Raw genomic sequence first — 25,820 nt, 5'->3', positions numbered from 1 at the left:
GGTGCAGGAGCAGCTCCAACACATCACCCTCGCTGGCATTTCAGGTTCTGGGGCACCGAGGGAGCGACAGCAACAAAGTTCAGCTTTCTTTCTAAAAATACTCTGATATTTTGAAGGCTGCAGTTATACTACTAGAATTTTAGCAGGAAGCATTGGATTATAAAGTTTGTGGGACAGGCACATATGGCCAAAATTAGAAGTGCTGAGGAAATCCCACTTAAATTCTAGCTGTCTCAGTATTGTAACTTGCACCTTGAGGCATTCAACGGTGGGCAAGTTAAAATAGCCCAAAATTACACTGTTTGGATTATTTTCTTAGACAATGAAAACCATTTTAATTATTACATATCTGTTTTGATTTGGAATGGATCACTGTACTGGGTTTTGTGGGGTTTTTTGTTTGTTTGTTTGTGTTTCTTTTGTAGCATGTTTTTTTGTTGTATTTTTTAAACCTTTGAAGACCATGTACATCTCTAGCATTATAGCAAGCAGTAGACATTAAATACCCTACAAGACTAACCTTAATATTGTCAGTACCCAGTCCTTAGCACTTCATAATGTGTATTCTGCAACATAGTTAATCATTTGCAAATGGAAGCTGTAAAAGATAATAGAGTTCAAACCTTTTCATTTAAATCAAAAAGAAGCCCTACTCAAGCTTCCAAATTTCTTCCAAACTTTGGGAAAATTTTACTCCATATCAATGTCTAAACTAATATCTGACCTTCCCTTTAGCTACCTGAACTAATCCATCAGGCTGACAATTTAGAACTATGACCCACAGCTGTTTGGATATGGAAGGGACACTGGTTGGGCTTTAAAGGGGGATAAGCGAGGCAGTGAAAATGAGATTCAGTTATCCTCCTGTATTTTAAGGTATTTTGCACAGGGTGGAAAGGAGCTGAGACTTTTTCTTGCTTCCCCCATGGCAGGCAGCAGTGGGGATGGCACTGGCCGCTCAGTGATCCCATGGAGGCAGGTAGCAGAGGGTTGTTTCCCAAATTCCTCCTGCAGCTGCGGTGTCAGAGTGGGCAGTTCACCAGTCAAACTCAGATATCAATTAATACCAGCTGCTTTACTCTGTAGGGTGGACAGGACCAACTAGGAACTGGAAAATCTGTAATAGGGAAATACATTAGAGAGAACAGTTCTGTACTGGCAGTGGGATAGGCTGCAAGCTGTAACAAATCTTTTCCATCCCTAGTTTCTACCTATATAATTTATATAGGGCACTGAAAACTAAAATTATAGTGAACTTTGGTCACTATCCACAAGAGACAGATTTGATCCAGTGACCCAAAGGCGAAAGGTTCTGTATTCCATTAGGAACCCCCTGCAAACGCAGTCCCTCACCAAGGTTTTTATATTAATAACTAAATACCACTAACCTTTACAAGCTATGTGGTAACATTTGCAGTCTCCTGATTCTGAGTCATTTCCCATTCAAATGTAAATTTGAGTTTATATTAAAGATAAAGATGGAATTTTCCCAACATTTTGTTGATAGATATTTAGGAATTCAGTTATTTTAGAAGGAGGGGGGAAGAAGGGCAGGTTGGATTATGACTGTGTTCAGAGTGTCTAAGAGGCATTAACATTAGAGAACACATGAGGCACCACTCCTACACTACTTTTTCCACACTCCCCTGTGACTGATTGTGAGAGAAAATTCTTCTCTTCCCCCTTACTGGCAATTTTACATCTTCTACTCTATTGCCCACTGGAATGTCCCTTGGAATTCCAACCGGGGTCCAGAAGTTAAGAGTCTTGATCTTGACACCAGTGAAATCTGTAAGCAAGATAAAAGTATTTCCACACATATTATTTTGAACATGCACAAAAATGTGTACAGACTAAGAAAATATAGTGTTATTTAATTTCTATTCTATAATGTAAAAATGTGGAAATGACCAAAAATAAGTTACATAAAATAGCAGTTGGAGGTCAGTATTGATGTCAGAGGTGGTCTTGTTCTATTTTTTTTCCCTTTTTTCCTTTACCTACAAGCCAAACACCACTAAGCCAGAAACCACCAACCAGTACAGTCTCACAGTAACAAGATATTAATAGCCCATGGAAAAATCAACATATAATTTTATATTACAGTACTTACAACAGTCCCTGCATCTTTTTTATTTCTGACCTAACTGTAACATGAGAAAAGGCAGTGGAGTGACATGCAAAAAACCTATGCTCATTTTAATTTATAATATATTCAAAATACTGTAGGTAATTTTTCATATTATATGCTTTTAAGGAACTATCACTTCATTCTTTTGTTTCAGAAGGATAGGTATTTTTCCTACAGATTTTAGTATTGTTGCTTCTTGCTTAAACAAATCTATCAACCTTTAATACGCAGAGAACTATATAATAATCCTCCGTCTATAAAGTACCTTTGGGATAGTGATGCAACTCCACCTATGGGCCTGCTGTCCCCACCATCAGTTATACAGGCTCCTCTCAAGCATGAGCTCTTTTGTTGTTGTTTTTGCATACTGAAGTAAACAAACAAATGTTTTTGTTAGATGCCAGAGAATGCATTTGCATCACCTGCTTGGACCTCCAAGGAAGTGACCCCCACACTTACAGGCAAGTAGGTGTCTTCAAAATAGAGGCCTAAGCATTTTTGTGGTTTTACTTAAAATTACTTCACAGAGCTCCCTGTCTGCTGTGATGGTCAATGACCTGAACTGTGCTCAAGCACGCTTAATGCCTAAATTCTGCTTCTCCATATCTACACATGCTTTTTTGTTTGCTGCCACATCCTTTACCTTTGTCCCTTTTTGCACACATTTTCTTCAGCATCAGTGATTTCAAATCACTTATTGCTAGAGTTCCTAATTCTTTTTTGTATTTCCTAATCTTCATACATGGGTCACAGATTTTTGTTTGTTTAAATTATGTTGATTAATCTCTTGATGTAAAAATTGCCAAATCCAGCAACAGGAACAGAATTTTCTGGTTAACTTGAAAAGACCTTAATCTGCATTTGCCTAGCCTCGTCTCCTTGTAGAGGTATGCAAACTGTTTAGCAAACTTTCAATCAGTGTCTCTCAGCCTTTGCCTCTTGGAAGGAATGACACTGGTTCAAAAGTGCAAAGCTCTTCCATGATTCAGGAGTGTTAAAATAGCAGAAAAAACATGAAGCAAAAGAGAAGGAATGGACACAGCTCCTCCAAAAACTCTCCCTCTAGCAATAAAAAGCAAGCTTGAAAGGAGGAATCTACTCAGCAGGGAGGATTTAGAGGATAAGACATTATACATATAACACCACTCTCACAGGCAAGCCAAGAGCTGCACTCAGCATGCAAAGGTAACACTTTAGATCAAGGCAGAAATGTCAGAACTTTCCAAGAATTTTGGATAGTGCCAGTGATGCCATGGAGCCTGAGGTAATGTGAATGCCTACTGGGGCTGAATTTCAGGTTGCTCCTAGGACTCCATGGGTTTTAAGGATGTTTTGCTGCTGTTTGTATTCTGATTTTAAAATGAGATTAGACACTTGGGAAAACACTGTGTTAATCTGCTCCACAGTGATTCATGCTGGTCACCAGACTGAAGCGAAGTCCTGCTGAAAAGCTTTAAAACTAGGCAACAATATTGGAAGCAGAGCCAAACCAGCAGTGTTATTTCTAAGGCTGAGGGCTCCATTCCAAAACTACTGTCTCCTTTTCTCAAGCAGCTTAGTCTTCAAAAGAGGTCCATTTAATACTAAAAATTACCATGATTTGGGGGTCAATAAATCTTTTTTTTTAAGTGATAGACCACAAAGTGCCCCATGAATTGATCTATTTCATGTTGCCATGGAGTTTGTCATCTTTTTTTTTTTCCACATACTCAAGTACTTCATTCTGCCTTCCCCTTGAAACTTGGAGGATTTGGGTTTCTCCCTCTCCCAAGATAGTTATCATTGGCCAGTGCATCAAACAACTTGTCTACTGAACTCCAGCCACAGAAGAAATACACCACCTACCAAACCAAAGGCGCCCTCTTCAAATCACAGTCTCTTTTGGCAGCCAGTTCCCCTCATACCATTATACCCAGAGCAAACTATAAATCTTTTGCCTTGGACACTACTGGCTACCTCAAGTGCATAAAACCAGCTATTACAACGATCTTAGTAAAATGAGCAACTGTTAGAAAGGGATTGTGCTGTAGGTGTAACACATTTCACAGAAATACTTTCATATAGCTCTATCCTTTATTTTTCAACATTCAAAATCTTCTCTCCAGTAAGCTTGAAGCCATTTCTCTTTTGCATCTGCTGATGTTTTTTTTCTGTTTCTGTATCTTTGCTTTTTTTTTCCTTTCTTGATAATTTGTTGGTGTTGGTTTAGGGTTTTTTCTTGGTTTTGTTTGTTTGTTTTTCCTGTGTGGTCTTTTACATTCCTTGTGAGCTAAGAAACATGCCTTACCATTGCAGGAAACATCACCACATAGTCCTATGTAGAGGAAGAACCTCACCATTGCTGTCTTAGGTAGAAAGTAGATTTGAAAATACCAGACAAAATTAATATCCACTGAGAACAAAATCTCACTTAATTGTCATAGAACTTCATTTGATCCTGAATAGTGTTGTCTTCAGATTCTTTTAAAAGGAATTCTTGATACTATTGAAGGTGTGGGGAAGCAATAACTCCTAACAACTCCTCACAATAAACTGCCTGAATACTTACATGCATGCAAGAAGGGAACATTCTTTTTTTCCCCCTACTTATTGAAAATAAAACTGACTTCTACTTCACTGGTACATGCTCAGTTTAAAACATGTTTTTGACCCGCATTGCTCCAGACTTTGCATTAGAGTTGAGAGTACGATAAAGTCTGTAACATGGTAGACTGCTGTAACCTGTTAGTATGGAAGCAGAAGTTTCAGCAAGGCAGTTAAAATGATAACCTGAATGCAGTGACTTTAGATAATGTGGCCAGAGCTTTCACAGCAGCTGTCAAAAGGCACAAAAGTGTCCTTGCAGACATGAAGGCAGCTCCACAACAAAGGTGTATTTGGCTGTTGGTCCCCTCCATCAGCATTTGCACTGCTCCAAAATGCTTGCTTCTACTGTCTCAGTCACACATGAGAGTGAGAGAGGAGGAAGGACTTTATAAATACCTGGTTTCCAGGGCTATGCAAAGCTGCATGAGTTACTTTCCACTTTCTGAACCTGGCTCACGTCCATTTGATTACTCGCACACTTTGTACTTTGCTGCCTTTCTAGTTACTTGGGGCAAGGTATGTTTTTCCTGCTCCATGTCAGATCCAGCTAACACGAATTCCTTTGCTAAAGGGCAAGAATGAAATGTCATTAAATGATAATTTCTTTTCCACAATCATAGCAGGTATAACCAAGCTGCTTTCCTCCTAAGCCTCCCTCCCAGCCCTGAGACAGGGAAGAGACTAACCCCACAGTACTGCATTTTCTTGGGTCACTATAACTTAAAGCTCTTTTGTCAGAAGGAGAGAACAAAGGTTCCTTGAAACAATTTTTAAACTCTCTCCCCTCAAAAGCAATGTAAAAATTCACACCATGTGCTTTTATAATCAGACTGAGCAGGAAACTTTTCCCTACTCAGGCAGCATATGCATCAACAGGGTGTTTTTACTGCAGCAAGCACCAGATTCTGGTCTGAAGACAAACTGCTTTCTTGTATTGCCTGCTTTTGTATGCTCTAGCTAAACTTCCTGGAGCTCATGCTTAACCAAAAATATAGTGGAGAACTTTTCCCCTTCCTTAGCAGGCTTTGCTCAAACATGTTCACTCACAAATTTAAGAAACTGTAAGAAATTGGTGAAAAAGAAGCAATTCACATAAATGTCCTGTCTAAATGAAATGTAAAAATGCCAGATTTGCACCAGGAAATCAAAGTCTGAAAAAGTAATTACATTTGTTTAGATTAAATGCAAGACAACATTTTAATAAACAAGCAAAACCTTTGGCTAACATCTTACTTCTCAGCCTTTCTCTTATTTTGTGTTTAAAATTAAGTATATTTTCACCTCAGATCCATAATCCCCAATAAATTAACCTGTCCAAATAGCACATGTACAGGATAAAACCATAGCTTTGATTTTAATTACTTTGCTTATGGTTGCAATTTAGGTAGCCTTGATTCCAGCTATTGTTGTTTATCTGGACTTGAGCGTGCTTCAGCTGCAGAGAAAATCTCAGTTCTTACATGGATCTAGTTAGGCTGTTGGCTGCAAACAGATAAACATATCTCTTTTTTGTTGACAAATTACTTAAAAACATAATTTTGCAAATATGGTGTTGTTTATGGTATGTTGTTGCTCTTTTATAGGGAGCATGGACTTGCACTGTTTAAGCTGGAAGAAATTACTTGTGAGTGGGAGTGGTTTTATTTGTAAATTCAATTCTCAAACATTCAACAGAACTACAGGAAACATTGCATTAACTGAACTGTTGCATAGAGACAGCAAAACTGACACTATTAAGCCCATGGAACTTCTTGAAGCCCCATAAATAAGCAATTTGACTTCTGTCTCTTATGAAATATACTTGATATAACATAAATAGCTTATTATCAAAAATATCTTCCTCACTGATCCAGTGCTAGACAGACACTAAATAGACTTCACATGACACTAAAACATCATTATACTTTGCTGGCAGTTCTTTGCATTAAAACAGAAAAAAATAATGCTAAAAAATGGGTTGTGGTTGAATTTGAAATGGAAATGGAGAAGAGCATCATTCCAAGGCAAGGAGTCTCACCTTCCCTGCTTCCAGGGCACCTTTAACAGGAGTACAGAAGTACATGGCTAATGTGATAGGAGATAAAGATGTAGCCAACCCACATTGCTACAGCTGTGGGAGATCAGGATTAAAATAGGTGAAAAACGAGGAAGATTTATAACATTTCAAATTTAGATTATTAAACCAAAAATTAATTCTTACTTTTAATTTGACTACGGGTAGTGCATTGTTGCACTAACAGTTGATAAACTGATTTTGAAGACAAGTTTTAGAATGACCCTTTAAAATAATCTTTAAGTATATCAGACAACACATGTATTAGAGTTACAAGACATCTAGAGAAAATGGGTTATAAGTCATTGAAATGAATCTTAAGAAAGCAAGATGCTCGTTGACACAGACACAAAAATGTATCTGAAGGTGTTATTACTCCACTTATATATCCTCATGCTCTCATGTATGCAATTTAGAAGCATAAATGCAACTTTGGAGGATATGTTTTTCAAGTAGTCTGGACCTTCTGGATTTCTGGAAATCAGGCTTTTAAAAACATGGGATTCTTTCCACACATCCTTCTGGAAAGTTCATTCTTCCTAATTCCAAACCGCAGCAGCCGGTGCCTTATGGATATGCATGACAGCGCTTCTCTGTCTCTCCCCTCCTCACACTTTGTCATTTTTGGACTTGAATAGAGCAGCATACTCTTGCCTGACTGCTCAGTGGGATATTTTTCACCCTGCCCAGTCTCTCCAGAATCACACTACTGAAGCCAATATAGTATCTTTTTTTGGGAGGGGAGGAGATGGGGGATAAGGGGAATATTCTCCACAAACTCCAGTCTATTAAGTTTTTCTTGGACATCCTCTGGTTTCTTTTATGTAGAGCTGTCATCGACACTTGCTAAGTTATAACACCCTAAGGACTCACACAATGAGTTATGTTTTTTTCTATAAATGCAAAGACACATGAGCTGCTTGTGTACGCCTTCATGCACACACCTAAATATCCATGTATACCTACACAAAATTCATCAAAATATATAGTAGTGAAGGCAATTCCTGTATAATGTTCTTTTTGAAGTTCTTTTGTCAAGAAGCATGTAAATATATGAACTGTTGCATGAGGAGACTGGAATGTATGCCCACACCTGTTAAGTAAGTGGGAAGTAGTGTCATCTAGTGGTTAGCTCAAAGCTAAAGGGGACAGAAGCTGTGTTCAGCACATAGTAAACAGCATTTTTAATTCTTGCATTGCTGTACTGTGCACCTTAGAGGAAATAAGTGTTGCCTATTATATCTCATTGATTCAGATAGAAAACAGAGAAAAGTAAAGCCAGTTGGAGAAATATCAGAACTAAATAAACTGTTAAGATGGATATTTTCCTTTTATGCATCCCATGTCATCCCATCAATGTTTCTCTCTGATGATGCAGACTTCTTCAAAGCATATTCATAGGCCATCTACCCAACCTCTTTCACATTATATAGTTCAAAAACTACTGCAGCAGGATTCTGGCACATTACCACATAAAGAAGTACATTAATTTGTTGCTGAAACATGTTAATTGAAGTTTATTCCATAGTTCCAAAAAAATTGAGTTGGCAAGTCTTTCTATATCTAGTATAGATAAATATATAGTAATACCTTATAAGATGGAATTTGTTTAAAAGATGATTCTTACTGACAACATGATTTTTAGAAATAGTATCCTCATACAGTCTTAAATACTTTTAGCATCACTTCTGGTTGCAGGAAAAGATAGAGTACTTGCTTACAAGTGAAGGAAGTGGTGGTGTTAAGCATATACTTAAGGCTAACTGAGAGATTAATTTCTCTGTAGATTTGTGTTTTATAATATGAATGGAGTATTCTATCTGCTCTTCAGTTTTTGTTAAAAGACTTAAAGGTGTCATTTGCAGATATTTCTTACATAAAAATAACAGTATAGTGTTAACATAAAAGCTAACTTATACCCAGTTGCAACAATACTGGTATAAGTATTTGCTATGGAATCTTAATTAGTTTCACCCATAACAGTTTCATCTACTGAGATGAAAGAAACAAAAATCTACTGGAACTGCTGAATGAAGGGCTAACCATATTAGAAAGGAGCAGTTTTAAACAGGACTTTTCCAGCTGCCCTTGCTAATAGGCAATTCTAAAATAACAGTGATGTGTGTCTTAAGTTTCTGCTAACAAAGCTGATTTCTGACCAGAAGGCTAGAGTATTCTTTTTCATCTATTAAGCCCTGAAAGTGACAGTTCTTCTTCATATCCCTAATATTTCCTTTTCAGCTCACCAAGGCCAAAATGTCATCTTTTCTTGTAAAACAAAAAATCAAAGCCAAATGGTTAAAATGCAAAGTTTTGGTTAAACAAACAGTCAGTATTTCAGTGGTTTTATCTGCAGCCTGCAGAGCAACTAAACAAAGCCAAGATATTGTCCATCTCTTTGACAGACAAAGAGCCTCAGAGGTCCAGAATGACATGCCCGGGGCTGGCACGTGATTAGAGTAATTAAATTAAATAGCAGGAAACATGTTTTCCATATGCCATTGCCTGGCCACACACAAACTGTAACAGTAAATCTTTTATATTACATTGGTTCAGGGAAACATATAACCATTCTAAAAATGCATGGTGCCCACAAAAATAAAGAGGATATAGTAGCATATTCAACAGGCTCCCCAGCTTTGGTCACTGGTCTTAAGTGGCAAAGTTCATTCCTTATTTATTTATTTATTACTAAAGGTACAGCTTAAAATGCCCTGAGCATGTGAATATTCCAGATATGTTACTGGATTTACAGTGGAGGATAGTGCTGATGCTCCAAATGAGGGGGGAAAGAATCCTCACAGTAAAATGAAGAGAAACATTTTGGTTATCTTCCACACTGAGATCCTAGCAAATTCCTGTCAGTCTTTTACAAGAGTTAGGCAAGCTGTACATACTCAAAGCATGTATTAAAAAGGATTTTTTGTTTCAGTTCTATTTTCCACAGCAGTATCAACTCAAATTTGTTTTCATGACCAGTTGTTAGAAAAGCCAACATGTTTATCCGTGCCATAATATAGTCAGAAGAATTGCTAGTCAGTGGGATCATCTGTCATCCTTGAATTTACTTGTCACTACACTATTAAGATCAACTAGAACATTTGCTAATCTACTTCCGACTCATCTTTCAGTGGTTGATGATGCCAAATCAAATGCCAAATCTCTGGTATTTCTGTTGTATAATGACTTTTTACAATAGGGAAAAGGCTGCAAATCATTTTGGAAGAAGCTGTTAATTAATCAGGACACATTTAAATGCCCAATCCTTGGGACTGTTAGGAGATGACATACAGAACACTTCCCATAAATGAGAAAATCTGAAGACTGCAAAATTCTCTTAATATGAAGATTATTAAGAATTCAGAGAAAACCATTGCAGCACGTGAAAAGATGTCCATTGAAGTAAATGAAAAATGTAACTTGCCCTTTTCTAAGAAACATGTATTGGATAATTTCATAAGCATTTAAGACATTCCATCTTCCTTTTATCTATCTCCTTGACCTAGAAAACTCAGAGATGAAACAATGGTAACTTCAGTGTTTCTGATTTCAGATCAACCACTGAGCTACGGTATTAAGTTTATTAATTAATTCTATTCAAATAAATCAAAAAAAGAGCATCCAGCTGGAAAAATAAATGTCAATTTATTCTTGAAAAGTAGTGTAAAAGATTATAAAACTCTTGATATCTTGATTATATTGATATTCCTGGTTCAATCTTTAGCAGTTATGGTATTTCCCAAGTTACTAAAGTGTGATTCAAGATGTAGTTAAGTATGAAGAATGAGATTTTGAGACTTTTTTCTTCTATTCCTTTGAAAGCTTTCTTTAGTAACTAATCTCCATGGTTTGATCAGGAAAATTTGTGTTTAATGGAGAATCTAATTAAAGGAGACAACAATGACAGGACAGCAAAGACTAACAAGTCATTTTGGTTGTAGCTGAGAGAACTCTTTTTTTTTTTTTTTTAACCTTTCTTTAACTGTCTGAACTCTCTATTCCTTGAAAGGATCGGTGCACTTCACCTTAAATAATTTTAGCCTGAACTTTCTATACAGTGGGTTAAACCACTCAGTTAAAAGGCAAAGAAGTTAACCCCTTGTACCACACTGTCACCACAAGGACAATGGAAAAAGTACTTTGTAGCAGGTAGAAATCTGGAGCCTCTGGCTGAAGTAATGTCATCATTCCCAGGAGAGGACAGTTATCTGAGCCAAGGAGGGCTCTCAAGCCCAACTGTGACATGTTTCACTGCTGCTGCTTCACCTCCTCTATCTCCCATCAGCATTCCTCACCATGGTATCCCATGCTGAATCCCAGAGCACTGCCCAAGAGAGGACACCCCTGTATCTGCCCGCCTTGCTCCACAACCAGGCTTTGGCCTTCAGCACCTTCCCTGCCAGGAGCCAACCCGCCAGGGCTTGGCCGAGCACGTGTGAAACAGCGGGAACCAAAGGCTCCCAGCCCTTCCCAAGATGATCTTTTACATCTTCTGATTGTCAGAAATGGGACAAATCTGGAGGACTTGCCAGAATTCTGGGCTGGTACAGCAGGGGACACCTACATAGATACGCGTGGGAGGGAGAAGGGGCTGGAGAAGCTTCTGGGTAGGAGTTAATCACTGAAGGGGAAAAACACTGTGGTAGCTTTGAGTATAACTGTTCTGATTTTGCAGTTCTGCCTTTCACCTTTTGGTGCTTTTCCAGCATTACCCCTTTTAGGGACACAAGTTTTGTGCTGTGAGGACGCTCCATCCCTGTGAACCATCACAGCTGACTCAGTGGCATAGAGGAGATAAGGCCTGTAGAGAGAACTTGGTAGCATTTCTTTGCTCTTATAATGCTATCCTCTACTTAGACTTATGGATGCTAACTATGAGCAAAAGCAGGGAGCACAGTGCCTGTGGAATAGCAGGCCACATAATTTTCTCAGTTTTGCCTGAGAAAGTGGCCTGGGAAATCATAAGGAAGTATTAAAACAATCCTCAGAGATAGAAAACAGCCTTGCAGGTGCTGTTTGTCAATTTCTTGTTTTCTTGCAAGAGAAGGTCGAGGGGTGGTGAACCTCACTGACCAATAACGGTGATGTGTTAGTTTACTAACCAATAAGAATTTTACTTTTCTGTACTTTCACATATTGGTCTATAAAAAAGATCTGAGGTAATAAACCTTGGAGAAACTCTCCTGTTCAACTCACAAGAGAGTCTGTGTCATTCTTCTCGCCATTCCCAATAGAGCGACAGACCTATGACAGCACATGAAATCCAGTCCAGTGGCTTCTGGCAACATTAAAGAAACTCAGTTTTGCCTTTGGTGATGCCCTTGGTGAGCTACTCAGACAAAAGGGCTTGGACAGTTTTGTTTTTTCTGTTTTTTCTTATTCCAAAGTACTGCTGTAAGCCTGGAGGACTTCCTCCAGCAGAGCACTTCTCAGGAGCTATACAACACAGGGACTGAGCACAGCACCAGTAATGACTGCCAGTTGTTCACAGCTGATGCCACAGCACTGTAACAGAGATCTGTGGAGAGGGCAGTGCCTGAGGAGTGAGTCTGGCTTCTAATAGGAGTCAAGTTGTGAGATGACTTTCCAGCTTCTCCTTTTGCACAGAATATCTCTGCAGTGCAGTCAGCTGCATGGCCTAACATCTCCTTGTTTTGTTAGGCCCAAATGCTTTGTTCAATGGATGACCTTTTTAACACAGAACAGCAAAATACATATATATAGGTCCTTCTTGACATCAATTTCTGTTTCATTTATAGAATTCTGCAGGTTTAATGCACCTGATCTCAGTGGAATCATGTCTCTGCTTTCCAAATTGTCAAATCCTCCTCCAGTTATAAAGTCCTAACCAGAAAAGTCCTGAAAAGACTTAGCATATGTATTAAAGCAGAAGAAAGAAAAAAATAGGAAATGTCAGAGCTTCATGAATAAGAAGTTGCTATCCATCAAATATTAAGCACCCTGTCTTGTGATTTCCTAAAGTACTTGCTGAAGTAATCATGCTGCAGACACAGCAGAGCTGATCCTAGTAAGACAACTTAATAAATATCTTGGTAAAGATCCTGATAAAGAACTTCAAAACTTTTTCTTATCTAATGTACCTAACCCACTCAAAGTACCTGTCTATAAGTTCATATTCAGCCTTTTGGGATGACCCTAAATGTGCAGTTGGCCACGTCAGTGAGACAGAGAACCGAACATTCACTTCTATCACTGACCAGCCACGTTTTCTTTCAAACTTCAGTGATCCACTCACTTGTGGCCTCTAGGATTTGGTACTGATGACCAAAATTATGAAGGAAACTGTGTTGTGGAACCGTTTCTCAGTTGTGACCACCTGCATCTCACCTTTACAACAGCAACTTCACAAATGCTGTGCTCCTGTGGGTCTGACATCCCACCAGGCTGAACCCACTGCCTCCTCTCTGACCCAGTGCATTCCATGCCAACCAATTTTGCAACCTGAAAACATTTTGAAAGGCACTAAAAGAAGAACTTGAAAATTAAAATGACTTAATGGGCTTTGAGTAATTTCTTTCATTAAAAGATGGAGAGAAAGGGCCAGAGAGGTGAAAGAAAGGATTACTTCATTTACAGGAAGGTCCAAGCTACTATAACAGTGACTTATAATGCTATCTAACTTGAAAGCAGTCAGTGGACTTGGGAAAATGAGCAGCCTGCCTGGTTAGTGCATTTTCCATCAACACAGGTAAGTAACAGTCCCCATGCTAATTCTTAGCCTCTTGCTGTGGGAACAGCTCTTGCTTCTGTTCCTTTTTTTTTTTTTTTGCTGGTCCTGAGCTGTCTGTGTTTCTGTTCTCAGAACCTGCCTGAGAAAGGATGGAGATTGTTATGAAAAAAAAAAAAAAAAAAAAAAAAAAAAATCACACAGCACAAAGGGTAATGCTGTGCATATTGTAACTGAATAATTAGCATCCTTACTGAGACCCAAATACCTGCAGAGAAGGCCAGATCAGAGCTATGGATGTCAGGTGTCCCTGGACTGAAGGCACCTGTATTCAGCTCTCCCATTTTCATTTCTGTGTGAAAGGGCAGAAGAGAAGATTTGAAGCTCTCTGTATAAAGTCAGTAGCTTCAGAAAACTGAAATATATGCAGAAACTTACAGGAAGACAGAAGACCTCTACAAATTTAGGTAGATGGTGAAAGCCAAGATGTTCTAGAAAGTAAGGAAGATGCCAAAAGATGTGCTGTTAGGTTTGGGTGCCTTTGATACCCTAAGACAAGGTGTTAAAATGGCTGAGAAATGCGGGAAACCAGTCACCACCTGTCCCTGTGTGCAGTCTAGTAGCTGAGTGATGGAATTATGGTCTCTGATGTGTAGTAACTCTACAGCTTCTATTTTCAGTAGACCAAGATCTAGGAGAACAAGCCTTAGAAGAAGCTGGTCTCAGTAGTTGTCCCTCTGTACACAGCAGGAGAGCATTTCCCAACAGTGTTTCTGCCCTGTGCTCCTTCTGGGTCTGTTCAGTAACTGAGATCTGCTTTAAAAATCTGCAGGCTGCCACCTGAAAACTATCACGCTGCTCTTATTGATGGGAGCAAAAGGAGAAGACTAAGGAGTATGAGACTGAATCCTCCATGCTGTACTAGCTGCTTTACAGAGAACCTGAGCAAAGCCTTCTTAAGCCCTTGATGCTGCTGCATTGCTGCAATCTCATAGCTGTAATTTTCACAAGCCCCTTGGCTGAGGAAATACAGGCAGTAGGAACAGAAACACCTCCTTGGTCTCCTGGGGATCCAAGGGTCACAGGCCAGAACGTGAGAGGAGACAGATTATGCACTGCTTTCTGCATTAGAGCACCTATGTCTCCAAGGCATTTGGGCTGAGCTGCACTTCCAGGACATTAAACAACATAGCTTTATGAAGATTTAGCCAGCGATATACTTAGGAGTGCATTAACTTGCTCTTGTATTTTAAAGAAAGGAGAAAAATGAAAACTTGTGCCTGTGCATGTATGAATGTCTAACAGTGAGAAAGACATTCAGAGGTCAAACAGAATTCATTCCAAAATGAAGCATTTAAAGAAGCAACTTTCCAAGAACACATAATCCTCTTCAATGACAATATTAATGAAACTGTGCTGTAGGATACAGGAAATGATAGATTGCCCCAAGTTATGAAAGTAGTATCATCTAACTGTCAAAATGTGCAGTGATAATTACTGGGATATGGACTTGGATTTTGATTCATGCTAGTTATTTAGTCCTGATTAAGGAATTTTGCCTAGTGTTGCCCCACTGGTCTCCTGACATTCTGCTTTCTCTGACAAATGGGAGCAATAATAAAAGTACCAAGGTACTATATTCTAAATATTTTAAAGAGGAAAAGAAGCATAAAATCTCCTGGATAAAAATCGAGCAGTGTCAACATTAGCCCATGAGGGTATCAATAATATTAAATAAAATTTTGTTATATTGTAATGCTACATGGTCGGGAAGACAATCAGTTACTTAGTTTTATGATAAAATAAGTGTTATCACCTTCTGTAACTGGAAGTTTACAATAGGATACAAAAATAATTGATAAATAATAAATATTGACAATTATTACAGTTAATAGATTTGAGGCATTCTTTCAAAAAAATGATAATTTTCCCATCCAACTGGGGATAGGAAAGTATAGTTACTTGGGAAAGAATAATTACTTGTAATTATTCACATTATTATGCACTTTCACATAGAATTAGCATACAAAAAAAAAATCATTCTTCCAGTAACACAGTTTTTAAAGACCACAGTTAGAAAGTTCATAGAAATAAACAGGCCCTTAAGAATAAGGCTGAGAACAAGCAGACAAAATATTCAGAGGCTTCCCTGCATGTAGATAAACAAAAAATTTTGACAAAATAAATCCAGCTATGCAGCACTCCACCTCCTTGCTCCATCTACACTATGTTTGATCCCAGAAATCATAGAGGCAGCTTGTGTTGTGTAGGAGTTACACTGGGACTGTGCAGTCACAAACTTGAGGAAGGGCAGGAAGGTGCAAGGTTAGTGTCTCTGACTGGCTGCAAAGTTAAAGGAAACAGCTAAGGCAGCCTACAAAAAAAGAGATGAATTGAGCTAAGACTGCAGTGGCAATCTAATTTAGGAGGGAGGAGGGGGGAGGGAAGGTTTATTTATGTCTGACATTGTTCAAAACTTTCATTTCCATTTATTCTTCCCTTCACAGCACTTCTCAAGGCCAAACATGCTGTAACCATCCTGGAAGGATCAAGTGTACAGAGGGATACTTTTAACATCCTATGCTCCAAACCATCTCCCTCTTATTTCAGGGCTAACAACAGTCAACACAGTTTCTTCAAGACAGCTATGGAAAATAAAGTAAAACAAATGCAACAAAGACTCCATGACCACATTCAAAACATCTTATTTAGTTAATTAAGGCACTGGATCACTTACTTGTAAGTATCTGGTCTGTCAAAACAACTCTAGTGACTAAGGCCCCCATTATCACAGCAAATCACATTGCTGAATTATTTCAGGCTACTGAAGGGACTCCTTTCAACTCTCAGCTGCTGCTTAAGTAATTCTTGGGTGGCTGAAGCAGATGTGTGTGCCCACAGGTAGCCAGGGAAGCTGTCCTGTACAGGCCAGATGAGCTATGGGGCCACAATCAAAACAAGCAGGAGTGTGACACTCAAACTCAGCAAATGGGGACTAGAAACTGGGGCAGGCCTAAAGGATGCACCTTCCCAGACCAGTGTGTGAGAGCATGGCTGAGGAACCCAGATTTTCCACTGGCTATGCAGCTTCAACTGATCCTAATTTTTACATTTAAATCTTAATCCAAATTAGGCTGAATTAGCAGAGAGAAAAAAACACGAAAAAACAACCACAAAACAAATGCAAGGCACAAAGCCTATCAAGTAGAGCAGTAAAATTCCACAAAAATAATTTGTAATATTGCTTTAGCCCAGAGAAGATAATTTCATCCAGGATGCTCTTCTTCTGTTTGCCTAAGCAGTAATTCAGCAGATGGTATTCTAAACTATATTCTTCCACCGAGAAATGAGGTACAGAAGCTCCATTACCACCCAGATGATGGGAACAGCATAAGGAAATCAGAAACTAAACAAATAAATGAAAATCAAACAAACATTTCTTAAGTGGATAAGTAGGACATGCTGCTAGCAGGACAGAATAAAATAAGAAAATTAACTGGACTTAGCTAATTTTGGCTGCAAATTGTGAAGTGTTCATAAGAGGGAGAAATAAGTAAACATTTTTAGATTGCTGCTTGGGACTAAAGTTTATAGATTTTTACCTCAGAATTCCAGTGAAGATAAAAACAGGGTACAGTTGGCTTAAGTAACATGGAATAAGTCTTAGTGATCTTGATGATAATGAAGATGGAATGAAGATAGTGCACAAATGAGTGGTGGTGGTGTCTGAAGTGCTCGTGCTTCGCTGAACCATTCAGCTTTAAATTCTATTTTGTTAATGCCAGAAGATGACAAAAAGGCTAATGTTACACTATCTACATTCCAGTAATGTGTGTCTGAGTATGTAAACTATGATGGATTCTCTTTTCTTTATTAGCAATTACTTCTAAATTGTAAGCTATCAGCTATATTGGCTTTATTTTTTGGACAACAGGACAGAATAAACATATACTGTTAAAAGAGATGCACATCATCCTGGGAAGAAAATAAGGCATGTGAATTGTATTGTACTATAATTATTTTCTTCATGCTTTGGTGCATGGTAAATAATTTAGAAAAAAATCTAGGTGCAGTCTGCAACACGGGAATGTTGTAAATTGAAAATATTTATGGCTGCCCTTCTAATTCTAATACAGGTATTTAAACAAAAGGGCACTAAAAAAATCCCTGTTATGAAATCATGATTTACTTAAAGACACACAATTCTAAATACACTATAAACAATAAGGCAAGCAGTATAATATTATACTGTTAATGCTTGCTTTAAGCTTTCCTCAGCTATAACTTGACCTTTTATCTATTTTTGGGGGATGTATTACTGATGAAACATTATGCTGCTGCTATATCAGCGAAAATAATTGGATTTACAGAACTATTTATTCTTACATACTTGTGCTGTTGAAACATAGATTTTATTTTAAAGTTACACCAGAATCAAAGCTGCATAGAGCATTTGGAAATGAAATGAGCAATCATAAGAACTACAGTACAATAGTTTTTCAAACTCTTTTGGTAGTAATAATTCATGTACTGTAGCAATAGGGATTGTTATGCAGTACAAACTCTCTCTGCAGATCCTAAGCAAAGTTCAGGAAACGCTGCAATGTTATTTAACATCTTCCGGGAAGTTCTCTATATTGGGACTTCACTGTCTCATGCAATTGCTTTGAAGTCTGCCTAGTTCATGGATTCCCTCTCTCCCAGCATATTTACAGGTGGATTTGAATTTTGCAAAGGTCTTGATGAATACCAAAGTGGTCAGTACCAGCACATTTTCAGATAAGGAGTCTAGGCAAGTTTTAGAAATGTCATGTAAATGATTACAGTTCATTGGAATTTTGCAAAATTGGAAGCTGAGGAATTGGGATTCACTTTTACCTTTCCTAGATGGGATGATCACATGTTCAAGACAGATGCCATGATGGGATAATGAGCATGCATCAATTCCACATTCACTAAAACTTATAATGGCTGATGTAAGATAAAACAAGAGACCAAAAGGAAAGACTTTGTGTAATTATTGTAAGAATAGTGTAATAAAAAAACTTGCTCCTGAAAGTTTAAATTGTTTGAACAATGTGTAGCAAACATATTTGATTGTACAAAGCAAAACCACCACTAAGTTACCAAATTTACACAAAGTCAAATATCTGGAAGGGGATCTTTTAAAAAAAAACTTTATTTGAGAAAGGAAGAGACTTATATCAGAAGGCAAAAAAAGGGAACATACAAACAGAATATATTTACAACACAAAACAAGATCACCTCTAAGGGTGTAAATTATAATAAATACAGTAGATTTAAAATGTAAGAGACAATCAATTAGAAATGTGGTTGTTTAAACCCAGTTTTCCTTTTCACTGGTTCCAGGTAGATTCTATTTTTAAAATTTTATCCAAATTTGAAAGATTCTGAAATTAAAGTACACTAATGTATTGGGGTTTCTCACCTGAATGACATTATAAAAATATCTTTTGTCTTCTGTTCATACACGTCTTTGGAGTGATATTGTACAAAACTCTTCTCAATTGCAAATTTCTCCCCAAATGTATTTTAAAAGATGCACTATCCCTTTTTGATGAAGCTGAAGTCAGATTTCAAAGAAAATTAAAAATATACAAAATGGAAAACACATATAATTTCATTTTTATAGCCTTCACTTTTTGAATGTAAATATAATTTTTTTCACCCAGGATGGAGAAAGATTTCTGTTCAAATATGAAGCACACATAAAAATCACCTGTGTTTTTCTTAAATAAATCATTTTCTACCTATTGAGGCCTTTCATGTTAACAGCAACTATTTAGTCATTTCTTTGGAGACCTCCTAGGAAAAAGGATAATGTATCTTTAGAAGTTGCAACATTTTAGAAGAGATTGAATAGTATTAGAACATAATGTAAACAACACATGCTAATAACATATTTTAGAACAATTTCTACATTTGGCAAAACAACTATCTCTTTTGAAACCGGATACTGCACCTTAAAATACCTCAGCTTTAGAAATATAAATATTTTTAATAGAAAAAAAAGCCTGACAAGAAGTCCAGGTCAGTTTGGGATTATCCATATTAAAGGGGATCTTAATACAATGAATCTTTAACTAGCTTAACAAAAGTAAACCTATAAAACAAGGTAAACATATCAAAAGGGAATATGAAGGAAATGTTTCACTGGAAAGCTTCCTTAACAATTTCCCTACTCGCTTTGTTATTTTCTTTGACAATAAATCAATTCATAGAGTGCCTTTAAAAACAGAGGGAGTGCTGCCCCGTCCCCCCTGCCCCGCATTCCTCAGCACATGAATCACTTGGGCTTCCTGTTTCCATAAGGCATTTCCTGCCCCCCCTCCCAAAATCACTTTTCTGCAGGAGAACAGCAGGGACCTGACAAAGTATTGGCTTAAATAAACAGGGCCTTGCACTGCACCCAGCCTTGCTCTGCCGGCTGTGAGGGATGGAGCGGGATGTAGCTCGCGGGCTGCGCACACCACTGCGCCTTGCAACTCCGCCTGAAGGCCCCAGACAAGCTGAACCTGCCTTTTGTCAAGGTGGCATTTGATGCACAGTTGTTATTTTAGGATTTGCCCATGAGACTCCACAGTAAAGGTTATGAGATATTGTACAATTAGTCTTCATTTAAAAAAAAAACCAAAAAACCAAACGATTGGATATCAGATGATGATGATAACATCTCTGTGCTTTTCGTGCAGTGTCCTAATAACTGACTGGAACCTAATGCTGCATTTTGCTTCTCACCAGTACTTGCATCTGCTGCATTTAAAGATGTCTCTGCGGACATTATCATCAAATAAGACAGAATGAAAAATTAACCAAGCAGTGCAAAAAAGAAAACAATGCAATTTTTAAACAGTGCCTTGCCTCGCCTCTTTATATCCACCTTGTACTTTTCTCTAAATTAAACTTTATACACCAGCCTGAGACCACCAAGATAGCAGTCAGTACCTGTCTACTGGGAAAAAGAATACCCTAACATAAACAGTGTTCAAGACTACAGTATGATACAATATATACAGATAGCTGAAAGCAGAAGTCAGAGGATTCAAAATCAGAAGAACGTTTCATCAATCAGGTCTGGAAACTAATTCCATCAATTGCTGATTTCAACAGACTAGGTGATACGAGGTCTCTTTCACTAGGACTAAGCGATGTAAGGTAATTCTGGGCTAATACAACATCTATCAGCTATTACTCAAAGATTTAAGTAGAATAATTGATTGCAACAGATATTTTCTCAATTAGTGGCCATAAAGATGAGCTTCACTATGTTTTCAAGTGTACATACAACACTTCTGAATTTGTTAAATTCTTTGAAATTCAGGATTTGCTAGCTCAGTGAATCAAAACACAATTGCTTATCAGAGCCTAGAAAATGCATGTGATGTTCAGATAATAACCTTAATTACAAATCCTGGAGCTAAATCTTTGCCTATTACCTGTTGCATAAAAGCAGCTTGCTCCCCAGATTCCATTTGCTGGGTTTGAACATCCTCATCACTGTCCAGTGGCTCCTCTTTGACTTTCACAGCCCCCACCTGCTGTCCTATTCTGTCATCCACACCAGCACTGCTGCTCTCAGCCCTAACGCTGGCACCATCAGCGGGAGCTCGCTCTTCCTGCATCGAGTGATCTCCATGAAGCTCTTCTTCAGCTTCCTCCAGGTGACTGCCAGGCTGCTTGAGCTGCTCAATGGACTTAGAGAGCATCTGGAAAGAGAAGAGGGGAACAAGTACTGACTCCTTTCACTGATGCCAAACCAAGTACCAGATCTGCATGGATGAAATTAAAGTGCCCACAGCTAACCCATGTAGCCATGCACCATCAAAACACTGATGTATCTGGAAAAAACAACGTAAGTCCCTAAGCAAAAGGCCACTTTTTATTCTGCAGCAGAAAACACCATGTTTATAGATAATGAAAAACATGACACATCTGTCAGACTGCTACAGCTGGTAAACTAGAGAAATCTGTCTTCCTTCATCTTCTTCAAACACAAATGCAGAAACACCATCTTACAGTTAATTACCCACAACACAATATAATAAAGGAACACTAAGATATAAGCAAACTAGTAATCTGTTTAATATTTTGTTATAAGAAAATTAGAGAATTTTCACACCAACATCTCTATCAATTAAAGCATGAAGGCACTGAAAGGCAACGAAGGAGTGACAAAGAGCTGATGTCAGTCCCCTGCACCATGGCACAAGGATACTACAAGCACGTCTGCCCATGACTGGAAGGACTACGGCCTTTGTGGAGCATCGTACAGGTATCTCAGCTCCAGCAATGATGATATAACACAGCTCCCAAGGCAACATCAGCTCCAGCCCAGTAACTGCTATGGTAAAGCTCTGCAGAAGTGCCGGAGGCCTGAGTGTTGCAATTATGCAGTTTGTGTTTTGCTGTTTAAGATGAAGCCAATGCATTCCAAAATACTCCAAATGTAGTCCAAAAACCTAAACTGAAAAAATCCCCACTTTGTTGAAAGAGGCACACATCAAACATATGAGTAAGAAATTGCAGGGCCTACTTGACTTCAAGTAAATACTGTTTTGTAACATCTAAGTCAAATATCCTAAGAGGGTAAAACACCTTTTACCTTTACTCTTAAATAATTTCCTCTTCCTATCTGTCCCCCCACATCAACCATGTCTTTCAAAATGAGTTTTAGATAGTGTTAGATACTCAATTACTGAATATATGAATGGTTTCACAATGTCTGTTTTTGCCACAAACCGTGGACCATCCAGTTCCATTCAGCTTGGTAATGCATATAGATAGAAAAATGCCGGGTTGTCATGTAAATCGTGATCGGGAAGCTGCAGCTGGATTTAGGAAATCCAATGGAGTCAACTAGGAGAGCTGAAAGATCAATTTATAAGTTCCAGTTGATGCTCTGATGCATATGACACACATCATTGGAGAAACAAATTCCTCAGAGGAAGCCTGTCTGGCTATTGTCACAGCAAACCTTCATTTTTGAGGGGCAATGGGAGTTTAATGGCTTACTAAAAAGAAACAAATAAAAAGTCCCTCTTTGTTACTCTAGCAACTGGCAAATCACAGCATGAGTATGCTGCAGGCTGCAGGTGGCATGCCCTAAGCTGAGCAATCCTTACTACTTCAACTAATGTGGAGAGTCTCCTTTCATCACACAGCATCTGAAAGATTTCTCAGATCAAACCTATAAATTTTTTCCAGTTGTTTCTCTGGGAATGACCAAGACCAAGAAGGTACTAAAGCTAACTACACGTAATCAGCTCAGGTACACTCCTTTCACTTATTATTATCATTATTGTTATTGTTAATTAGTTAAGCATTTGTGGGGAGCCTTTCCCACTCCTCAAGCAGGAAGAGAAAGGCAGGTAAAGCTGCATGGCTGGCTGCAAGTGAGCAAATACAAGCTGAAACATCTGTGTGACAGATAATCATATAAACTACAAGAATCACTGAGGCTGATCCATCTGTAAACCATTCCCTGTGCCAGTTACTTGACACCAGGTGGGTTTTTCTGCAGAGGAAGCCAAGAAAAAATGCGTGCATGCCCACAGCAAAGACACATATTTAGCTCATTACTGCTCTCCTTTCTTTCATGCTTTTTCACTTTTATGTTTCTTCTTTACACTGCCGTATGGGTACAGATCTGCTGCTGGGCTTTCTGAGGCAACACATGATGGATTGCAGTATAGAATCTATACATGGATCACCTTCAGACACTTCTTGAATGCAATCAGTGAAGAGAACGAGCACACGTAAGGGGGCTGCAGAGACTCAGAGTGGAATTAGTGCGCATTTCAATTTGCAATGTTCCTGTTTTGGAGCCTTCTCTCATGCTGTGGAGCTCAGCAGGTGATTTGCTCCAGATTTCAGCAGCAGAAGGAGATAAGCAAATTTAATTTTCTAAAACTCTGTGAACTGAAAGTCTTTATATATTTACTCAACAAAGTTTAAAAAGTGCATTTATATTACCATCTTTACTACAAAATTTTATTAAAACATCCTTTCCAGTGTGATTTTAACTAGGCCTCAGGCAAGGGGCTATGAGGCACTACAGTCATGACTTCTCATATGATGCAGCATGATCAAATTGCATGGATGGAATGGGGGGGGGGGGCATGACCCAAACCCTGAAAATCTCTTCTACTGCTCAGACTGCTTAGCCACAGCTGATTGCTTTCTCTGCATCACCACAACACTTTCATATTTATTGAAGTTTTTTTTTTTAAAGACAGCTTGGCCCCATCCTAGTCTTGTAATTATACTAGTAGCATTACTGGACAGTTCTCCCAGGTCAGAAACATCTAATTTTAAATTATGTCTCCTAGTGGTAGTACTGTATCTGGAGACATGTGAAGATGGCAGTTTAGAGTCAGTATTTCTATCTTCTCTATCTAAAGATGGGTTACACAGCAGAGTTTTTTCTTAATGAAGCACTGCTCATGTCCTTTCACTGCAAAGCTGAATACTTCTACTCACATTTAATGTTTAAACCTTTCACTTTAAACCCCCAGTTGCCATTTTTTTTCTGACTTTATCTGTAGCTATATGGAGGATCTTCTCTTAATACATCTTTTTTTTTGTTTGTTTTGTAAAAGTGATTACTTAATCTGAGTTTCAGTGGGATTATGTTTAAAAACAACAACAAAACCATAGTTTATTCCCTAATAAATTAAGGGTTGCACATACTGGTTATATTTTGCCAGTATACTTTACTGATATCACCTATTCCAATTTAAGCGGTCACTAAAAAAATGTCTTCCTGCTAATGTAACCTATATATTTTTTGCTTTTATCTTCAGGAAATTAAGCTATAAGGGATATGCATGAGTCAAAGTAAATAGTATCAGTGGGAGAGGAAGTATTTACAGACATCAATTCCACTGTATAACTGCAAGACTCCAATCAAAGAAAAAGACATCAAAGATATCCTAACCTGCTTGCCTGTACAGAAAAATGGACGACTAAATAATCTGGGCACTGCAATAGACAATTTTATAGATCCTTCAGCTGCAGCCCTTGTTTTCTTCTTTGAAATTATATGCTTGTGTACACAGTGTCTCAAATAAGATGTCTTTACAAAAAGACAAAATCACAAAGTCCTGCAACAGCCAACCAACACATTGCCATCCTTAATTAATTGTTCATTTTAAATACATGGCAGTCATTTCTAGGAACTCATGTATATTCTTAGATAACACTTTTTCCCCTTCTCCTCTGTGGCAGGTTACCAGCTATGTGTGTTGTATGTACATTGTTAGCTGCACTGAAAACAACTTGGCACCTGCTTCCTGTTGTCTCTGTTACTCATGTAGTACCAATATTTCTAAGGGATGTATTTGTCTTTCAAAATCATTTTTCTGCATTATGGCTTAAACATTAGTTCCTTTAGTTTTGCCCAAATAATCCCCTGCTATTAGCAATATTTGAAAGGGTATCGCTCACCTATAGAAGATGCAAATCAGATTTGTAAGCTGCAAAGCCAAAATCTCAGTGCAGTATGTTTAATGAAGCTAGATTGATTTATTACTGCTGAATCTGGTCTTCCACATTCCATTAAATATCATTCAGAGAAGTGAATGATTAATCTGGGGTTAACTTTCCAATATCTTTCCAATATTCCTGCTTGCAATAAATAATAGTTCTATTTTCCAATCAACGTAAATTTCTGTATTATTTTTAGCTTTTAATAAGAACTGAGAACACCATCCAAGTACTAATAAATATTCACTTCCTGTATATTTTTTTTACCTCACAGGCTATCCTGGTCACCAATTCCCTATACCGAGATGCTTTAAACCAACTGACATCCTAGAATGAAAACTGAAATTCAGGTGTTTTCTTATATAAGCCTTAACATTATCCATATACCTGCCTTACTTTAGAGCACACTACCAACTGCCCAATTATTTTACCCTTTGCTTCTCCAATACAGATAATTTTAGCATTGAAAACGAATTGCCAAAATGCCATAAATACACAGTTTATGAACACAAATAGGGTTCCTGCACTGATCAAATAAAATTTTGGCCCCAGTGAAGACTTCAGCTTCAGTAGAGGCAGGCCTTATTCATCATACATGGCAAAAATAACTTCTAAAGACAGATGGCTTTGTTTGTGTACTCTTCACATTATGATTTCTGAGATTTTCTTGCAGGGGCTTTGAATTTAGATTAGTTAAATCAAAATTCTTGTTTTTTCTGCGAGTGGCTGAGTCAAAGCTTTCTAGATACAAATACAATAATATCAAGATTTTAAGTTTCTTTATGGTAGTAGTGGTCTTCTGGTATCCAATTGCACTAATTTTAACCGGGGGTTTTGGACTTTGGTCTCCCTTTATT

The 25,820-nt window shown here is 38.0% G+C and overlaps 1 protein-coding gene across 6 annotated transcripts in view; it reads right to left on the bottom strand.

The window, feature by feature from the left end:
* HDAC9 (histone deacetylase 9) overlaps nt 1-25,820 on the bottom strand; it is a 460,460-nt gene that overhangs the window by 168,589 nt on the left and 266,051 nt on the right. For 5 of the 6 annotated variants that reach the window (XM_058831729.1, XM_058831731.1, XM_058831732.1 and 2 more), the window contains one exon: nt 20,916-21,185. In XM_058831729.1, coding sequence (XP_058687712.1) covers nt 20,916-21,185 — 270 coding nt within the window. Of the gene's footprint in view, nt 1-18,621; nt 21,186-25,820 lie in introns of those variants that run through there. The other variant, XM_058831734.1, reaches the window with a different exon arrangement.

This window comes from Poecile atricapillus, chromosome 2, assembly GCF_030490865.1.
Source record: "Poecile atricapillus isolate bPoeAtr1 chromosome 2, bPoeAtr1.hap1, whole genome shotgun sequence".
Taxonomy (NCBI): Eukaryota; Metazoa; Chordata; class Aves; order Passeriformes; family Paridae; genus Poecile; species Poecile atricapillus.
The sequence above is the reverse complement of the archived record's forward strand: the minus strand, read 5'-3'. Positions and strand labels throughout refer to the sequence as shown.